Raw genomic sequence first — 19580 nt, forward strand, 5'->3', positions numbered from 1 at the left:
CGCTATCATACATATGCATCGCACACAAACTTTATCAAAAAACGAGAAATTCATCCAGCAAATCATCGAAACACATGTTAGCATTATCATTGTCTGATCTTAAACTCCTGGCTGACTGCGCAATCAGACCTGCAGGAAGGACAAGATGCATACACATCTCACGATACATTAGATGCGAAAAAAACGTTGTACATTCGCAAAAACTGAGATGATATTTTTGTCGAGTACTTTGATTGTTTTACGTTAAATTAGTTTGCAAGCAAAAGCGTAGCAAGTGTGTATCGTCTATCTGTTGCTATTGTGAATATTCTGAGCACAACAGTGCGGAATCAATCTCTCGTAAAAGTGCAGCGTTGGACGACAGACGTGATGAATCAGAGAATTTGAGTCTATTGGAGCAATGTGAAGCTATATAAGGCTTTTTTCTCATCGTCAAGATCACACTGCATGTGTCAAAACCACGAGAAGTTACGATGTCATTGGGATCGAAGTTATGAATACACCAATTCAGTAGTGCAAGAGCACGCATAGATACGGTCAGGGTAGTTTGGACGACCGAAGGATCGTTAATGCTGGTATGCGTATACATGTATTTCATGTCCCTCTCCCTCTCTCTCTCTATACCTGTGTCCAAACAAGTAAATAAGTACGTAGGTAGGTAGGTAGATAGGCAGGCAGATAGATAGGTAGATATAGGTAGATATTTTAAATAGTTTTCGGAAAGGTTGTTTTAGGATTTAGGATGTACTTCTCAAAGCAATTGTTGGGAGCCACGGTGAAATCAGATCTATTTCTGTAGATCTCTGGGGCTACGAAGTCACTCTTCTACGCTCGTAAAATTCTAATTCCTCATCGACGTCACTGTGCAATGTGCTCGGTATGCCAGAACACGTTGATTCCGCCTGTCTTTCAATGCCGGCGTAGCATTCTAATGGCATAAGGACCAAGCATACGGCATTTATCATTGTATAAATATCTGAGGAAATTTCCAAAATAGCGCGACTGGGAATACATATCCGTTTCCCCTCGCAACAAGTATTTTAGATGAGACGAAACATCATCAGTTCATAAAAATCCATTATATTACATGCACATTTTTCAACAAGGGATTTCTCTCCGACATCTTGGGCTTGGAAGATAATCTATCTAAAAGTGCGATTTTTCATGTCGCACCTTCATTCAAAACGAGTTAAACATTTTGCAATGTTTTGTCGTCGACATTTTCGAAGTGCATTCTAGTCCAGGTTAAAATCCAGTCGTCAGAGTGGCATTCAACATTGGTATTTGTCGTGTTGATAATCATTGAAATAATGTCTGGTATTTGGATACGATTTGGAAAGAAGAAAACGAAACTGTACTTTACAAAACTGATCAGACGTAATGGAAAATGGTTCAACAGTCACAGGTAATAAAGCCTTCGATATTGCACACCTTACTGTTATAACAATGGCAGTAAAACGAGAAGAGTGTGAGTTACATGGTATTCAACATCAACTCTTCAAACAAAAACGCTAAAGTCGTTTATTTGAACTTCTTTTTGCGAGCCGTTATAAAATGGGGAACAAGCTAGTGTGCTATCGGGCACGCTCAATCACCTGCTTTACGACTTTTTACAATGGTCATGATCGGAATTTGAATGAGTTGAACTTCAGATTCTTCCCTGAGAACCGCAATATTTCGGAGGTTTGAAAAAGTGGTTATAGGTGGCAAAGTTCCGGACGACAAATCGTCACTTCAGTCAACCTTGGAAAAAGAACCGATTATTTAGACGAACCATTAGCAAATCAAGGCATATTTACTTAGGATCATATGATCCTAAATCACGAATTTAATGACATGGCTCTTACAGATACACCAAAAAAACTAAATCATTCTGAAAATAATGATTTAAAAAGCAACAGATAAGAACATGATACAAAATAACTGTGACATTTGTTCTATCAGGCTGATTTACTAAATTCTAAACCCGCATTGAGCGGAATTCTTCAACCGAACACATTACAGGGTAGTCGCACTTTTGCGCCACTCGGCATAACCTAGAGCCAAACAATTATTTCCCAATCTGTACAGCCAAAGTAAATTTTCCCCAGCACTGCCCTGATTAGACCAGGTTGGGTAAACATTATTCTTCTTTAGCTTAGGTATTGTGTCAACCGTTGCTTTCAGGTAAACTGTGATAAGGATGTTTTGTTTTATTGATTATTGACTAGCGCTGTTGACACTGAAAATCACTGATTGTTTGTAGTTTTTTCTCGGGAAAACGAGCTTGCTTGGGCTTGCTTTTCTTATTGCAGCGACTGCCCCATGGTACACGAATTGGTTTTCGTTCATCGTTACATTTTGCGTGGCGTTAGTCCCGCGCTTTTCTTTTTTAATTTTATCAAATACTTTTAACCTGTGCCTTTATAATATCCCAGCAAGAGCCCGCGCTTTTCTTTTTTAATTTTTTCGAATACTTTTAACCTGTGCATTTATAATATCCCAGCAAGAGAAACGTTTGACATGTTCCCGATGTCCACTCATGTATGTCTGTAGTATTTTATGAAGGCCATTACGTTAGTGGATCAGGTTCGTCAGGTATTTGGCAGACAGTTCTGTCACAAGTTCGTAGTTTCAAAATGACAATGATTATGACTGATGAACGTCAAATTATATTACGCTTGGTCCACGATTGAACATTATACATCGCCGCGGTTCAGCTTACATTTGCTTCTTCACTCCCAGCTGACGGTTTCTCACTTCATCGGCTATCTCTTCCGTCTATTCCGTCGCCATGGCATCTGCATGTTCAAGCGTCAGATAACCTTACATGTCACTTGTCTGTCACTTGTCATGTCAGTGTGTGATGGAGAACTAAGATTACATATTTTATCATCTTCTCTTTCAAATACCTGTTTATCAATGTACGGGATCGGCATGCATTATATACTATCGAATAAAGTCTATATTCGATCTGAATAGAGTGCAACCGTGATGCTTGAATGGCTTAGATAGCTTTGTATGAGGTATGTTAGGGCATAATTTGCACCATGATGCAAATATGCGCTGTATTATATGCCTTCATCTTGACTAATGGTCAGGTGGGTCGGCGACTTTGTCGGTTCGCGCACCCTGCTAACCGTTGCTAAGGTTACCGGTCTAAGGAAATCAATGGCCGGAACTCCTTCAAGGAGAAAGTACGGTTTTCAGTACGAGTCACATTTCACGTATTTTGTGACAACCAGAATATGCATCGTCCGACATCAAAATCCTTCTAACGGCGTCGACTTTCAAGAGAGCTTTCATAACATCGAGTCGTCAAATAAAACCGTTACACAATTTTCGGATATTGCTCTAAAAAGTGTGTTTAGTTCCTAGTTTGTTTTCGGTCGTCGTTGATTTCGTCTGCTACAGTGTCAGCTATGGCGGTAAATCAACACGCGCAAGGCAACTGAACTGTCAACTTGAATTAATGTATACAGAACATTCTGTAAAGCGGCAAAATCTAACGTAGTCTTTTCATTGTACATCAAAACATTCGAACTGTTCACAGAAATATGCCGGTAACGAAAAACATCAAAATTTGCCCGATGATAATGTGAATCTTTGTGACAGGAATGATTAATTTTCTGACATACAGCTACCTCCCACACCCAAATATACCTTGTACAGTCCGTTGTCCATTGTTACCCTGGTCGAAGAAACCTAGTACCTGTGTCCGGAGCTACTAATCCAGAGAAAACGGTCTTCCCCGGTTTGTTTGATTGGAATATCGCACCAAACTTTGTCGTTCGCTCATCTTGCTCAGCGGATTCAGTAATGTTGACTTTCTGTTGAGCTGTTGTAAAATCACCTTTATTGGCAACGTCGTTTTCGCGAATTGGTCGTAAAGCCAAGACTTGTCGTGTTGCTTGTTGATTTTAAGTCATCGCTGCATTCGACTGCCTCTGTGTCAGTCGTGACGTAAATGATAAAAAGTCTTGCGATTCAAGATCCAATAAATAACTCTGTCCCGATTATATTGATAAATGTGAGCGAACTTCAGTCCGTACATTCATATTTTTCTCTCTAAACATCCAGCTGGGTTGGCCCTCTACAGGCATGTAATAAAATGATTATGTATGAATACAAGGGATTTGAGGCTCTCCCACATGGGCAAAATTTAATGACACCCTGCTCTAAGACCTCTAAACCCATTATATTACACACGTACCAATCTGCTGGTTCAAATATATATATATATATATATATATATATATATATATATATATATATATATATATATATATATATATATATATATATATATATATATATATATATACATTCGTTTGTAGGATATTACTAACGTACCAATCTGCTGGTTCAAATAGTTTATTATATCTGCACAACGTTTTGTCCTAAAAGTAGGACTTCCACAGGTGCCACAGAACAAAAAGTTTCAACACGGAGTGAGTTACAGTGGTATTTTTCGTACAAAAGTTACATGTCAGAGTAAATACTAAGTGACAGTATGGTGAAAATACAGGAGTTGTTTCTTACCTATTTGAATGGCTCAGATGTTGAATGGCAATTGAGAGAATGTTTGAATGTGTATTTAAATACACAATGTGCTTTATAACAGTACAGCTCAGTTTTATGCCGCATTTAACAAACATCGCTATCCTATTATCACTGTTTATACATGTATCTCCGTCGTGCATGGTCCCTAAAAGACTCTCTGTGTGTAACTATGCTCTGGACTTTAAATTCGTTTCATTGTTATAAAATACTTTACTTTGACTTCTGCCTGCATATCTGTCTGACAGTGTGTGTCGGTCTATCTGCCAAATTTTTCCAGCGGTTTACCATTCTTTTTTATAGTACACTATTTTGCGTCTTTTTTCAGTTTCCTAAAGGAAAAGTGAACTGAATGTTACACCCCAGTATACAAGTGATTCTTGGCAAACAAATCTCTCTTGTCAAAAAATACCAAGCTTTTGTACAAAGTCAGCCACATTGAATCGATTATTATTATTTTCTACAGATGCCTCGGTGAGCTACATAGAAGATACCTTTCGTTAGACACCCATTTAGAATAAAAAGACATTCTGCGAGATGTTACGCACCTTCGAGTCGTTTGCCCTTCTTCTTTCACCAGAATTACGTTTCAAAATGTTGGTTAGCTTGTTTCTCTAGTACCAGAATCGACCCCGATTTTCGTTTGTGATTTTGAAAGAGAATAATTTATTATGGTTTAAAGTTTTCTCGAGAAAAGTTTGTGTCTTTGTTTTTCGAGGCGCGAACTGGACTCGACCATAAACATGGATTTGCAGTAAGGCATCACACATTGCTCTTCTCGTCTAAATGTGTCTTACAAATATATAAGGCTTTCGAATAAACAATGTCAACAAGATTTTGATGTATGGTCGTATTGTCTTTCTCCCTACTTTACCAGTACCTTGGTTGCCTATGAATTTGACAAAAGCGAATTCAGCTGAGTACTGCCCGTAGCGCATGCTCATTTCCATAATCACTTTCGGAGGAGCTACTGTTTCTTGTCGCGTCGACAGTTTACAACAGCGACGATATATATGCCAAGCCATTATCGCGACCGACGGGAATTACAGTAACTGTTTACGATAATCCCATTCTTTACAAGAACTGGTAACCTACGTATGTAAATCCTGCGATTAGATTTAATATGGCTCACATACACGACACAGCACGACAACTGTGGCTGTTGTTAGAATATATTGCAAGTGATATATATATATATATATATATATATATATATATATATATATATATATATATATATATATATATAATTTATGTATATGTGCGTCTGTCTGTCTGTCTGTTTGTGTGAGCTTAAAGTATACTTAAGTACAGAGGATGACTGTAACTCATTTTTTTCGTGCACTCAAGCGATCTTAAAAATTGCTTTTCGATGAATTATTATTCTATAGTTAGTTTGTCTATCCATCTATCTGTCTGTGCTTTTTTCTCTCTCTGTCTGTCTGTCTGTCTGTCTGTATATACATATTTACAATGAATGATAATACACGCTGGTGAGACGATGACAATGACTTGCCATCCGCGTCTCAAAGAAAACGTGCTTTCCATCATAGAAAACCAGTTAACCTTACACATGGTGACAGTCAAACCGATGCTTGCCAAGTCATCAGAAGAAGTTAAAGGCAGGGGGAGCCTATAAATACCCCCTATCTCCCTGGGCATTCATAATCCAATATGAGTGGCGTATGGTAACAGCGTCAACGAATGCTCCCGAAAATCTGGAGCTTTCAACAACCATGGTGTAAATTAAAGCACTGTTCCAATATATTACGTTTTGTGAATACTTGTTGCATCACCTTGTTGGTGAAATTCTCTCATTTTTTCCATTTTAAGTTGATTTTTGATGCCAAAACTGCTTCGATGTTGTGTTCAAAGCGTCCACAGAACAATAGATGAAAGCATTCAAACAGCTGCCAATCACGAGGGGACGCGAAAAGGTGCAAACGATCAAACATTTGTTGTGTACATCGGATCGATTTCGATGTCAACAATAAATAAACGATTCTTACTACTGAGCAAAATACTTGACCAACGGTTACTGAACACGAGTCTCAGATGAGTTCAGACACAAACGGACTGCTTCATGGTTTCAAGCAGATTGCCTCTCCCTGTTTGTTTGTTGATCTGTGTACCTGTAGGCCTATGAATGGGTGATGTGTATGTTGACCTGCAGTACGATATTTTATGATAGATCTCTTTTGGAAGTATATAGTGGCCTAGCCCTGCGTACGATGCCGTGTGTTCCCGGCGTTATACGGCCTGCCACCACGGCTCTGCTGTTTGCCATGGACAAAACCGGCAACATGCGGATCCAATTTGGACGGAGCACGATAAACTACTTTTCTGACTGTTTTTGGCCGAAATCAACTTGAGCCCGATCCAAATCCAATTGCCTACCCAAATCACTCATACGCTCACAGAGTGCGAAAAGAATGCTCTCGTGACGTCTAAAACCGTTGTTTGCTGGCGATGCATGGTCAATGGCCGAGGCAGTGGACGCCCATTGGATACGTTCATGCCACGATCATGCAGGTGCCTATGAGCTGCATTATTTCCTGTCGGGTCGGGGCGATGAAACTAAATCGCGATTGACTCATCTCTGTCGGATTTGACCAAAAAGAGACACTTGAAATAGATTAGCATCAAATGTTGACATTCAGACTGAAACATGATGAAAGGCCTGAAGATCGCCGTGATGTCATTCTTCTCTACACGTTTTTCTGAGCTTGTTTTTTACTAAATTGCTCTAATATTATCTGACGTTTTTTTGATCATTTTTTCTTTCCCAACCAGGCACAACATTACCTTTTTTACTTTCATAGTAACCTAGGATTCATTTAATTCGCAGATTACATGTAATAGACTCATGTTCTTCCTCGATTGTCTGTGACTGATTTTGCTTTCCCAATATCGATATTGCATTCGCACTCACATGTCTTGAACCTTACGTCATTCACTGAAATAGTTTTCGGACAAACTCAAGAAATTTGACAACTACTAACGAATAGTCGGCAAAATTTACAGAGACTAGCAATAATAATTGTGGTCATTTTACCATCTTTAGCTAAGTGGATTCGCTTGGCGGAAGCAGTATATAACGATCTGAGTTCCCAGTTTTACCCTACCGTGTGAGTGTAGTATTCGAACGAGTGAGATCATAATCTTACGATGTTCCGAGTGGCCTGGAGATTTTTTATAATATACAATAAATTGACCCTATCAAAATTACTCTGTTTTACATTGCTTGGATATTGATATTTTTTTCGATACTTTTTGACTTTTGATTTTTTGATTCTCCATTGGCGGCAGCACATGTACGGTTACAACCGTCATGTGATGACCGGAGTGCGATTGTAAAGTTGTCGGGAACAGTTGTTGTTCAGAAGAAAAATCATTTTGTATTTAGAGGCTGCAGTTCGGGATTGTTCATGATAAACAACCAATTATACATTTCCTACATCTTTGGAACGGGGATTACGGTAATCTTTCATGTGATGAAAATTTTTTGAACGTGTTTGCAATGTGTTCCCACGATGGTGTTCCCACGATAAGTGTGAACTGATTCTTTGTCAGTAAAAATCGTCAGAAATGGTCCAGTAACCATGGTAAAATAGACACAGATGAAAAAATCATTGCGAGGAAGATAGTAAGAAATTCTTATTGCAATATTTGCTGTCGTATTTCTCAGCAGGAATAACCAATTTTACACGTTGTGTATAAGAAGAGCAAGCAGGTGTTCGGCGGTCAATTGCTTCTATCATAATAATCTTGATCGCAGCTATTTGGCGAGAAGACAGCTGGTACTTATAATCTCGCAAAATTATTGACATCATGTCTTTGTATTGACAATTTTCGATCGGAGGCAGTTCAAATCAACAGTACGTTATGTACCATAGGCGGTAACACATTGGTCGTAATCTTGTCTAATTCTGCCCCGCCTTTTTTACCGTCCTGAAATTTCAAAGCTAGAATCTTTTTACATTGACATATAATACAGCGACCTTGCACACTAATGATCATTCCTCTGTTTCTGTTGGGATTTGTTGGCTTTTTAATTTGCTCCGTGGCCCCGGTAAGATTTTTTTCAATATGATACACAGTTTGAATTTTTTTCAACGTAAATTTAGTATATTGCAAGTTTGTTTGGTAAAGTTGTCTGGAATGAAAGTTTGAGTTGACGCTGACAGAGTAGACGTCGAGCCCGGTAAAGTTGACTGACATCCGGTCGGTTTGGGGTCGTTTAGTCCGGAAACCTGCAGAGTTCTGTATGATCATCGTTCGGAATTTAGGTGAATTTTTTGGTCAAAGTAATTCAGTAACAATGTACGCCAGATTCCTTGTGTTGTTTTTGTCACCGTCATACGCGTATATGGACGGTTTTCGATTTAAAACGGTAAAAATATCCAGTGCTCGTAAATGCGTGCATAGTTTATTCAGTGACTGTTTACGCAGCAGTCGTACGCGTCGATTCGACTAGGATTTGCCACCACGTAACAACTGTAAACACCGCGTCAACAGTCAATACGAAAATTTTGTGCTGAATCGAGTAAGATCATAATTGGCTTGCAGTGGGAAAGGTCAGTCCATCATCCGTCAAAGTTGTTGATCCAAAAAATCTCCACTGTGCACCAACTACATGAGTGGCTGTTATAGTTGTACACGTGGTTCCATGGGCTTTCCTCTGTCCCTTGTTACGAGCTATGTTCAAAGTGCGTCAAGCTACGAATATCGGTGAAGTACCAGGTACATTGATTTTGTTCAAAGCCACTGCCTGTTTGTTCCCCGTGTTGTTTTTCGTGTCCCTAACGTTGGCTGGCTCTATATGCGTACAAACATAGCAGTCGGGATTAAGATTTCCTGGATAAATAGATACACTCATAGTTTATTCCGCCTCTGACGCAAAGATACACACTGTTTTACATGTGCCACTCCTAGGCCCTGGGATCGATTTCCATACCTTTAAGCAGACCGGCAAAACTGCGACAGTGGACATGTAGTTATATGTATGAAATAAATTTAACAATTGATGTTAATTTATATATGCACATACAGATGAATTTCCATGGGACTTTGAAATCTCTGTGGTCATGATGAAGTATTCGGAAATGTAATATTACGTGCTTATACGTGATGGAAATAAAAATGTGTGATGGTTAATTTGATTTGTTAATCTTTATCTTGCGCCTGGTTCCTAGTATCGTTATTCAAGTGACATTTGGGCAAACTTTTAATGAGAAAACACGAGGGGTTACACTAGGCGCTGTTACTTTGTCATGGAAGTCAAACGGCATTTACGAAAGCAGACGTTTAAGCGACTTGATTAGTGTAGATGATGTCGTTCCTCCAATCTGCTGTGAGTTTGAAAGTAGTCGATCTTGTCTAGCCTTATCGCAGTGTTAATGACGAAATCTTGCAAATTAGCACGGATACTGTGCGAATGTACTGTGCCCAGATGCTACTTTAAGATATCTGTGCACTGAGCACGAAGATCTAGATTTATTTTGATAAGCGTAGGCATATTGTAAATCCAGAATGAGTATGCAAATCAAGAATTTTGTCAATTTCAATCTGTAGAGTGCCTTTATTCAAGTTTGTTAGTCTCGCTTCCTCTTCGGAAACAGTTGTCAACAGCGAAATCAGGGCAACGCATTAACAAGTTTCTAAAAAAGACACTTAATGGCGTATTTACAGCCCCGGTTGACGGTCAGCATAATCACTATTTGATGACAATGTATCGAGGTATATGGAGGTCATGTTCATGGGTAATTAGTGGCACTATTGTTTAAGAGTCCGGAGATATTTTTAAGGCTGAGGTAATTATACTGGATTACGAACTCAATGATCAATTACATACAGTATTATCTGGCCGCGTTTCATTAGATGTACAGAAGGCGCTCTCTAGGTTAAATTGAGTTTTCATATGCATCCAGGTTACACGAGCGTGCATGCATGCATGCATGCATGTATGTATGTATGTATGTATGTATGTATGTATGTATGTATGTATGTATGTATGTATGTATGTATGTATGTATGTATGTATGTATGTATGCATGTATGTATGTATTTATGAATGTATGTTTGTATGTATGTATGAATGTATGCATGATGTACCTATCTATATATCTATCTGTCTATCTATGTCTATCTATCTATCTATCTATCTATCTATCTATCGAAAAATGCACATAAGAAGAGATATCTAACATACATATATGTCATTCGTTCAATCATCACTTGTGCTATCGTGTTACCTATGTCTACCAAATTTTCCTCCTTCAGTCATTGTGTGTTTGACTACCCATGGTCGGATACTTTTTCCCGCTTTATGGAGTAATCGGTTGTCTGTTACACCCATGTGCTTCTTTCTCCCGCGGTCTCCAGCCTTAACAGAATGAAATCGCTTGTCCAAGTGTCATATACGGTATAACCTCCGAATTACGTAGAGTCAGTGCTGGTCTAAACGGTCTTCTGAATATGGCAGATAGCTGTATTTTGAAAGAACTACCAGAATTCTTTAAATAATCACTCTTTAGGGAAGGGTAGTTGGAACTGCGCTCAAACGCCTTATACTGCATCCAAGGTACTTTGGCGATTGATAAAAGTTAAAGCATGTTTATCAAATGTACATCGTAAATTTAACTGTTGCATCCATGATTACAGAATGCATCTGGATACCGTGCATGAGATACATAGTTTGTAAACAAGAAAGTCGCACGGGCGTAGTTACCGACGTCCCCTTCTCTTTACCTTACTCTCCAATTTGCTTTAAATTTCATCCGTACGTGGTGAAACAGCTCGTCAGCTCTGTTGTTGACTCAAGGGACGGTAGCATGCCAAAAGTGGCCGGAAGATTTTGTCCAGGCTGATACAAAAATAATGTCACGAACAATGCGTTATCATACATTGTGCAAACCCATGACAACTCTGATAGGGTCTTCTCTAACCAGATGTCTTGCCTCCTGGGATAATCTCAACACAAGAAAAATATCTGCCATTCTGATTGATGTTACTATATTTACCTCAGCATAGACCGGACTAAACCCATCGGCAGTTTTCTCATGGTAGCAAAAGTACAATAGAGCAAAATTAGAAGACGAGAGAAAATTTTGAAGTCGACGTCAGGACCGAAGTCTGGAATCTTTCAAGGTATTCGCTTCCCTTGTATTAGAACATTCACGTAGGACGTACGACTTTAAACTATGCACCTGCAGCGAAACTTGAAAATATTCTCTTTCATAATAAGAATAAATTCGGGAGTTAGAGTGCAAATAGTGGAACAGTGGAGAAGCAAATCATCTCGAATATACTTAACACTAATAGTCACAGTGACAAATAGTGGAAAAGGTTTTCGTTTGCCATAAAAACTTTGGCTTCTCTACACAAGCCGTATACACTTAAAAACACCTAAAGATTTGAGATTAACAGAACGGCCTCGGCCCCAAATGCATTCTGGTTTAACATCTCAAATTCGTTGCCAGCTGCCAAATGGCTAAAAACTCCGTTTTACTTTTCTGACTATAAGCGGAGAGAGAATGAGACAGACAGACAGACAGACAGACAGACAGACAGAGACAGACAGACAGACGACATGAAGAACAAGAGAAGAGATTGACAGAAAGACAGACAGACACAGTTGCTGACAGTATGAAACCTTCCGCCTCGACATCGCTAGCAGAGGAACACTGACAGCGTGACTGCACGCGATTTTGCTGTAAGAATTAACATTGACGAGAATATTCGGGAAGCAACGTTAGACTGCAAATCGAATAAATTCTGGTCAAATTGACTTCAAATCGATCTGTACACAAGACTCCAGGGCAAGCAGTTTTAAAGTTGACAATGAGATTCAAACCAAGTCTCATTGAAATTGTCGACGAGGCTTTACAAAATGGGATCCCGTGTCCACAATTGTGAATTACGTTTGCTGAAATATTGAGTATTCCCCGTCGAAGTTATCAGAATCGTCGTTCGAGTGTTGTGCGATGTTATCACCGCGTTACAAGAATGGCGATATTGCGGTCATCTCTCCATCCTATGCAGATTTCATATTGAGATATGCATAGATTTGAGTATCTCTGAGTTAAATCTCCCTGCTTTTGAGACACCCATTATCTATTCTCTTTTAGGCAAGCCTGTTCACTTTATATGGAAATTCCTTCTGATAAGGCGACGAGTAGGCGAAACTGTGATAGCAGCCATCTCTGTTGTTTATGCGGACTCGCTCGATCGGATACGGCTCGAGAGAGATATTGCTGCGGTTCACAGCTCAAATCTATTCCCCTGCTATCGGTCTTTTGTCAGAGAGAGAGAGAGAGAGAGAGAGAGAGAGAGAGAGAGAGAGAGAGAGAGAGAGAGAGAGAGAGAGAGAGAGAGAGAGAGAGAGAGAGTACATTGTCAACGAGTGTTTAACGTTTACTGACGGCTAAAGCTGCCACCTGATAGATAGGCAACGCTATACTTATGAAACCTTCGAGATAGCGAACGACCATTGTTGTTGGAAGCCGAGAGAAACCAAAGGTCTGTTACGGAGAAAACCGAATAGGCTACAGACTCGAACTAGTTTTGAAAAAATTAGTGTCTAAATCAGTGGCGCTAGCGGACAATAGTCCACAACTATTAGCAATTTTTGGCGAAAATTTCGCACTCTCAACGTCCACGCAGCTACTACGAGAGTACAATAACGGCGATGATTAGGTATAAAGTGTCCAATTTCTATTACATTTGTCGCAGTCAATGGAACATTGCTAGCATTGTATTCAAATATATTTTCCGCGTTGTTTCGCAAAGATAAACTCATTTTGTGTTTTGTATGATAGAACTACCGGGAAATAACATGCTCTATAATTACTACATATATGGTAGGATTCACGTGGTGTTACGTATTGGCATTGCAATTACGTACTTGATTTTTAACACCTATTGGGATAATACAAATATTTCTAATTGACCCGCTAACAATACATTTACCTACGTGATCAGAGATACTGATAAAGAACACAAACAGTGCTCGCAGCAGTCGCCGTCGTCATCTTTATCATTACTATCAGGAAAATATTAAGCCAAAAATTGTAATACGTAAGAAACGAGCGGCGCCAAGAGAAATCTGCAGATTCCACTTGACAGATTTGCAAATGTAGCTAGACAAATAATGTAATATTCACAGGACCGAGAGAAGTGGGTGACCGGGTAATATGGACTCTCTTACCAAGGAAACGATCGTGACAACCGCGATTTTGTCATCGTAAATATTTACACCGTATTGTAGAACCTTCTTTATTTTAATGCCATTTTCAGTCTAAGATTGTTAGGTCAACTTTAAGCCGTTTGCTTTCTTCAACTTTATTGCTTTCATTTAACGGCCATAATTATGACTACATCAAAATTGTGAAAGCCGTAACTTTGCAGTGACCAATGTATGTATTCTATGTTTATTTGGCTTCTTATTGAATACTCAGTTTACACATCTGCCTTCACGTTTTTGAACGAGTATTGCTGTCTCCGCAGAACTCTCCACTGTCTGTCTCCGTAGCCCGCAGCAAACTTTCCAGGCGTCTCTGTTGATCCCCGTCAGGAGAACCGAATCGTACGCTAGTACTTCAGGTGGATGTTGGTCAGCCGACATGGCAAGGTTTTATCTTGGTCTCTCAAGGCTGGGATTTTATGTCGATGTATAAAAACATGACCAGCTGCTGCATTCCCAAACTGTTCCATACAAAATTTTCAACAGTGTTGTCAGTGACGTCATGCCATGGAAAGTATACTGCTTGCTCCTTTTAAAAGTGTAATCTTGCCACTGTGTCAGACGGACTCGGACATTTCGTATATGATTTGGTCGTCGCAATGTCCATCACAAACCTGTTTTAAACTCGTTAATGTCAGAAAATCGCGTGAAACTTGTTGCCTAATCAATCAATCATCGATTCTGTTGGGGAAATTCTTCTGTTGACAGGCAAAGCTTGTGACTTTTCGAATTTCTTGTTCTCTCGAAAGAAGAACCATAGGAAATCTATCGTTTGCGATGACAATACAACAGGCAAAAACATGTCGTATACACGATAAAGCGAGCGTTGAAATGCGTTTCGTTTCCCCGTACAATAAATGAATTACAGCACAGCACGCTGTAGCTAAGTAAATAACATGTAACATAGCTTGCAATATCGCTATCAACGACTCATTATTAAAATCGCACGCCATAATGAAAAACCGCAAAGCCATACTTACACAGATGATCCATACATTGTCGCTTTGAGCATAATTTCTCAATTTCTAACAGGCGTATATGTCTATCTTTAACGTATGTCAGTCAGTCAGTTTCTTTTGAAAGCAACAATTTCTGTGAGTTCGAGCGTCGACAATGTAGCGAGGCTACTAATTTAGATCGAATAGCTGTTCTCTACAGTTACACGGCAATCGTTCGTGACTGCGCTACACACAGACTGGCAAGGCACGTTAATTTTGCAAAATTGGTTCTTGTTAAATGTCACTTACCGTTACCACTACTTTGAAACCTTCCACCTCGACATTTCCAACGACCAGCAGGCCAAGATTCGTCAATGTGAAAAATACCTGGACTCCGAACGCTGGGCATACAGCAATGTCCATAATTATCACTGGATTTGTTATGGCATCTGAGAGACAGACGCCGACGGAACATCACAGTACGAATGTATACACGCCACCGCGGCAATCAGGCACTCAGATCCCAAACCACTGATCTCGCGTTTTGCCAACTCAGTCACGTGACCTTTTTAGTGCGCGTTTGTGATCCCGAGCCCAGTGACGCTCACTATATCAGCTTGTGGCTGGGAGGATGCAATCCCATTTCTTATTAGGGTCACGTGATTGCCCTCATCGGTAAAGCTTCATCATTCTAACAGCATTCTCGATAATTGGGTAGGCTAAACTCTATGAATACCTTCACGCCGATAGGGATTTGTACATACACATGTACCGACGGTTTGTGGAGGGACCTTGGTTCAGTGGATGGGAACAGTGTGAGGGCGCGCCTATCAAACTCAAAAACGCGCGGCGACGCAGGCGACGGGGATGGAGAGCTTATTTTATTGCGGACACAAATGCAAGGATGTGGCCTAAATGATTGAAAGAGCTATCGCTCTTTAAGTCGAAAGTTTTTATTGGGTGTCAATAATTTATTCAAACAAAGATGTTTCACCAGCGGCGATAGAGGAGATATCACAGGGTACTGCAAGCATTATTCATCTAGAAGTTATGAATATGATCAATAAATGTCATGTATTAAACTTTTTTCATTATACAAGACTTACCTGTGTCGGGTGTGTGCCTATTACTTTACCCTTGCTATCTCTCTATAGCATTTCAAAGAAAACAGTCCATATCTGTTAATTACCCTCCCTAATCCCCTTTATTAATTTGTTCTCGTTCGCAGCTCATGAGGTAAAAGACGAATATATATCTTTTACCAGATGAGCTGCTCACGAGTTATTTCGTCAGGGCGATAAGCCCCCCTCCCCCCGCCGCGTTGGTGATCGAAGAACAAATTAATGAAGTTGATTAGGGATACCAACAGATATGGACTGTTTTCTTTGAACACTATACAGAGACAGCGAGGGTAGAGCAATAGGCACACAGCCGACACAGGTAAATAATGCTTGCAGTACCCTGTGATCAGATTTTCTTGAAAATGAAATTTATTACAAGAAATAAAACTAATCACTTCTCCCAGGGATAAAGTACAAACTTTATAAGTTTACAGGCTACTTATCTCAGCTGGGACGACAAAGTTCCAGATTTGAATCAGACAGACCAATGAGCTGAGCAGTCCTTTGGGTTGCAGGCTTGAGGTTGGTCCGTGCAAAGTCCACAGAATGAATCCAGCTTGTGAGTGTGAAGGTCTTGAAAAGTCTTGAAATTAACACTGCTGAAGAGTGATCCCAAAGTCTTGAAGTAAACATGTAAGTGACACGATCCCAAAGTCTGACTGAAAAACTGTGCTTTCCTCTATTCATACTCAATGATTCAATCTAGAGAGTATAAGAACAAGTTTACGAGAATGCGCGTACGTATTGTTTATGTGCAATCGATCACCATACATGTAGGTTAAGCGTACTGTACAGACACAGTGCAGCCTACATGTACATTGCCATGGACAGTTTGACCATGTACCAAGGTACTGTTACCAGAGAAGTAAGGTATCGTCGATTCATTTGTACACTTTTCACATACATGCAGTATATTCACCGATACCTTATTCCTTACGTCTGATTTCCTGCATCGGTGGCATTGTTCATCTGCCACTCTGTCAATTCTTACGCTCCCTAAACCATAAGCACCTTTACATAGACTGCAAACAGTTTTTGCTTTTTTTTCTGTGATTTTGGGCCGGCGTTTTCTTCGCCCTATCTTTGAATAACCTACTCATCTTGATTTATTATCCTCAAACTGTTTTATCTACTGCTACAGAATAGAGTTAGAACTTCGATAATTGAGTTTGAAGTGATATGTAGACACATTGGCATGATAGAAATCTGACTACAACCTAACTTTCTTAATGTGATGGCTTTAGTGACCATCTTGTTGTGCCAGCTGAGTTAGATTTTTTGAAATCCAAAATGGCCGCCATCCCTGTGTTAACTCTGCGGAGAAAAATAAATTTTTCGAATTTCGAAAAACTAAGCCGATGAAAGGTTTTCTTACACCAAGAGCTTAAAACTGAACCCCAACAAGTAGTATATCTTCGGTCTTCGTTTTGTATACCCCCTACATTTATCCATCTATACATACACACATACACACAGTCTACTGGGCTCGAAATTAGCGGTAGTCCCGCGTCCACAGACTACCAACTTTTCCCTTGGGCTACCAAAACCCATGAAATGGTAGCCCACACGGACTACCAAAGCCTGAGACTGAAATTACTCAGTGGGCGACATGATGTTGATCGCTGTGAGATGACCGACGCTCATAAACTTATCTCAGCTGGACACAGAAAGGACATGTTGACTTTGTTGGCAATTTCAGTAAAATATCATTATCTGAACTGATGTACTTGGATAACAGGCTCGGAAATGATGCCAAATGAAAATTCATTTTCATAGTTATTTAATCACAATTTATCAATTCACAATTAAACACACAATTATTCAAACTGCAAAGAAAAAGCTGTCGGGCCATCCACAAATTACGCTTTCCGGAGTGTACGAAATCATCCCATGATATAGTGGGGAAATATAGCCGAAATTGCCACGAAAGTATTAGGAACATGACTGTATACCAAGTTGTCATCCTGAAATTCATAGCCAAACTATTTTAGCCATGTTATGTTCACACAACACTGAGTGAAAAGTCGTTGTCATTACGAACATCAAAATTTGCATATAAGCTCTGCGTATGTGTGAATAGGTCGTCAAACTTCGGGACGTCACTGTCCACTGCACATGCTATACCGTTCTCCTAAGGTATGATCTGCAGGTATTGATGTCAAATGACTAAAAGATTCACTTACTGCATAGAATCATGCAAAATAAATCGTTCATTGTCTCGATATAAATAAAAATATCCTTTACAGAAAAAACCCTCTTCATTCATGCATGGGCTACCAGACCTTGTCGCTGGGCTACCAACTTCAGAAAATGGTAGCCAAATAGGACTACCAGGGAAAAAAGTTAATTTCGAGCCCTAACGCATACGTACATACATACATACATACAGACAGACACACATACATACATACATACATACATACATACATACATACATACATACATACATACATACATACATACATACATACATACATACATACATACATACATACATACATACATACACGACACACAGACACTACATACATACATACATACATACATACATACATACATACATACATACATACATACATACATACATACATACATACATACATACATACATACATACATACACACACATACATAGATACATAGATACATAGATACATAGATACATAGATACATACATACATACATACATACATACATACATACATACATACATACATACATACATACATACATACATACATACATACATACATACATACAGACATACATACATACATACATACATACATACATACATACAGACAGACAGACAGACAGACAGACAGACAGACAGACAGACATACATACATACATACATACATACATACATACATACATACATACATACATACATACATACATACATACATACATACAGACAGACAGACAGACATACATACATACATACATACAGACATACATACATACATACATAAAATAAGTCAAAGTGAAGAATACATCGCTCCTCAGTACCATATGAATGAAAGAAGGAAAAGCTACAAATTTGTTGCGCTTGTATTGTTTGTTTTTGTTAGGTTCAATAAACGATTACAGACAAACAGCTGCAGTTAAACAAAATATGACGACAACAATCACATTTTGCCGAAGAAGACGTTATAACCCGTACTGCTTTCACAGAAGAATAAGTGAAAAGAAATTCTGACGAACTACTCTTAGATACGACTGCTCCATTTGTAGGTATTTACCGGAGCAGAATGACGCCATCTATAGAACATGATAAACAAAGCTCAAATATTGCTTTGGTTCCTGTCGTCTGATGCCTTACACGGAACTCGTTGTGACAAAATATATTTTTATTCTTTATGTCATAAACGTATACAACAGCAATGCATAACGAAAAATAAGCGATAGAGTATACATACTTTGGCAACGAAATTGCAGCTTTCCATGCATAAAAAAGAACCTTAAAGCCAATTTTAGCGATACGAACATTATACTAATTATATCTTCCGGGATTTTTTCAAATGCATCTACTAAAATAATAAATAGCAATGCACTAATGTTCATCATCCTCCCTTTAAATCATCTTAAACTTCATTGTCGCCCAGAGTTAAGTCTGCTCTCAATGAAATCTTTACATAATGAGCGTAAAAGCACATGTTACTGATGACACAAACTTATAGTCGGAGGACGAATTATCAGCAGTTATTCCGACTTTGTCGAACCCATGTGAATACA

At 39.2% G+C, this 19580-nt stretch overlaps 1 protein-coding gene across 1 annotated transcript in view; it reads right to left on the minus strand.

The window, feature by feature from the left end:
• LOC139115285 (peptidyl-prolyl cis-trans isomerase FKBP2-like) overlaps positions 1–15523 on the minus strand; it is a 48251-nt gene extending 32728 nt beyond the window's left edge. The window contains exon 1 of the mRNA XM_070677296.1: positions 15031–15523. Within this exon, the coding sequence (XP_070533397.1) occupies positions 15031–15144 (114 nt within the window). The 5' untranslated portion in view covers positions 15145–15523. The remainder of the gene's footprint in view (positions 1–15030) is intronic.
• Between the last annotated feature and the right edge of the window lie 4057 nt (positions 15524–19580).

The sequence above is a fragment of the Ptychodera flava genome, chromosome 17 (genome assembly GCF_041260155.1).
Source record: "Ptychodera flava strain L36383 chromosome 17, AS_Pfla_20210202, whole genome shotgun sequence".
NCBI classification, from domain to species: domain Eukaryota; kingdom Metazoa; phylum Hemichordata; class Enteropneusta; family Ptychoderidae; genus Ptychodera; species Ptychodera flava.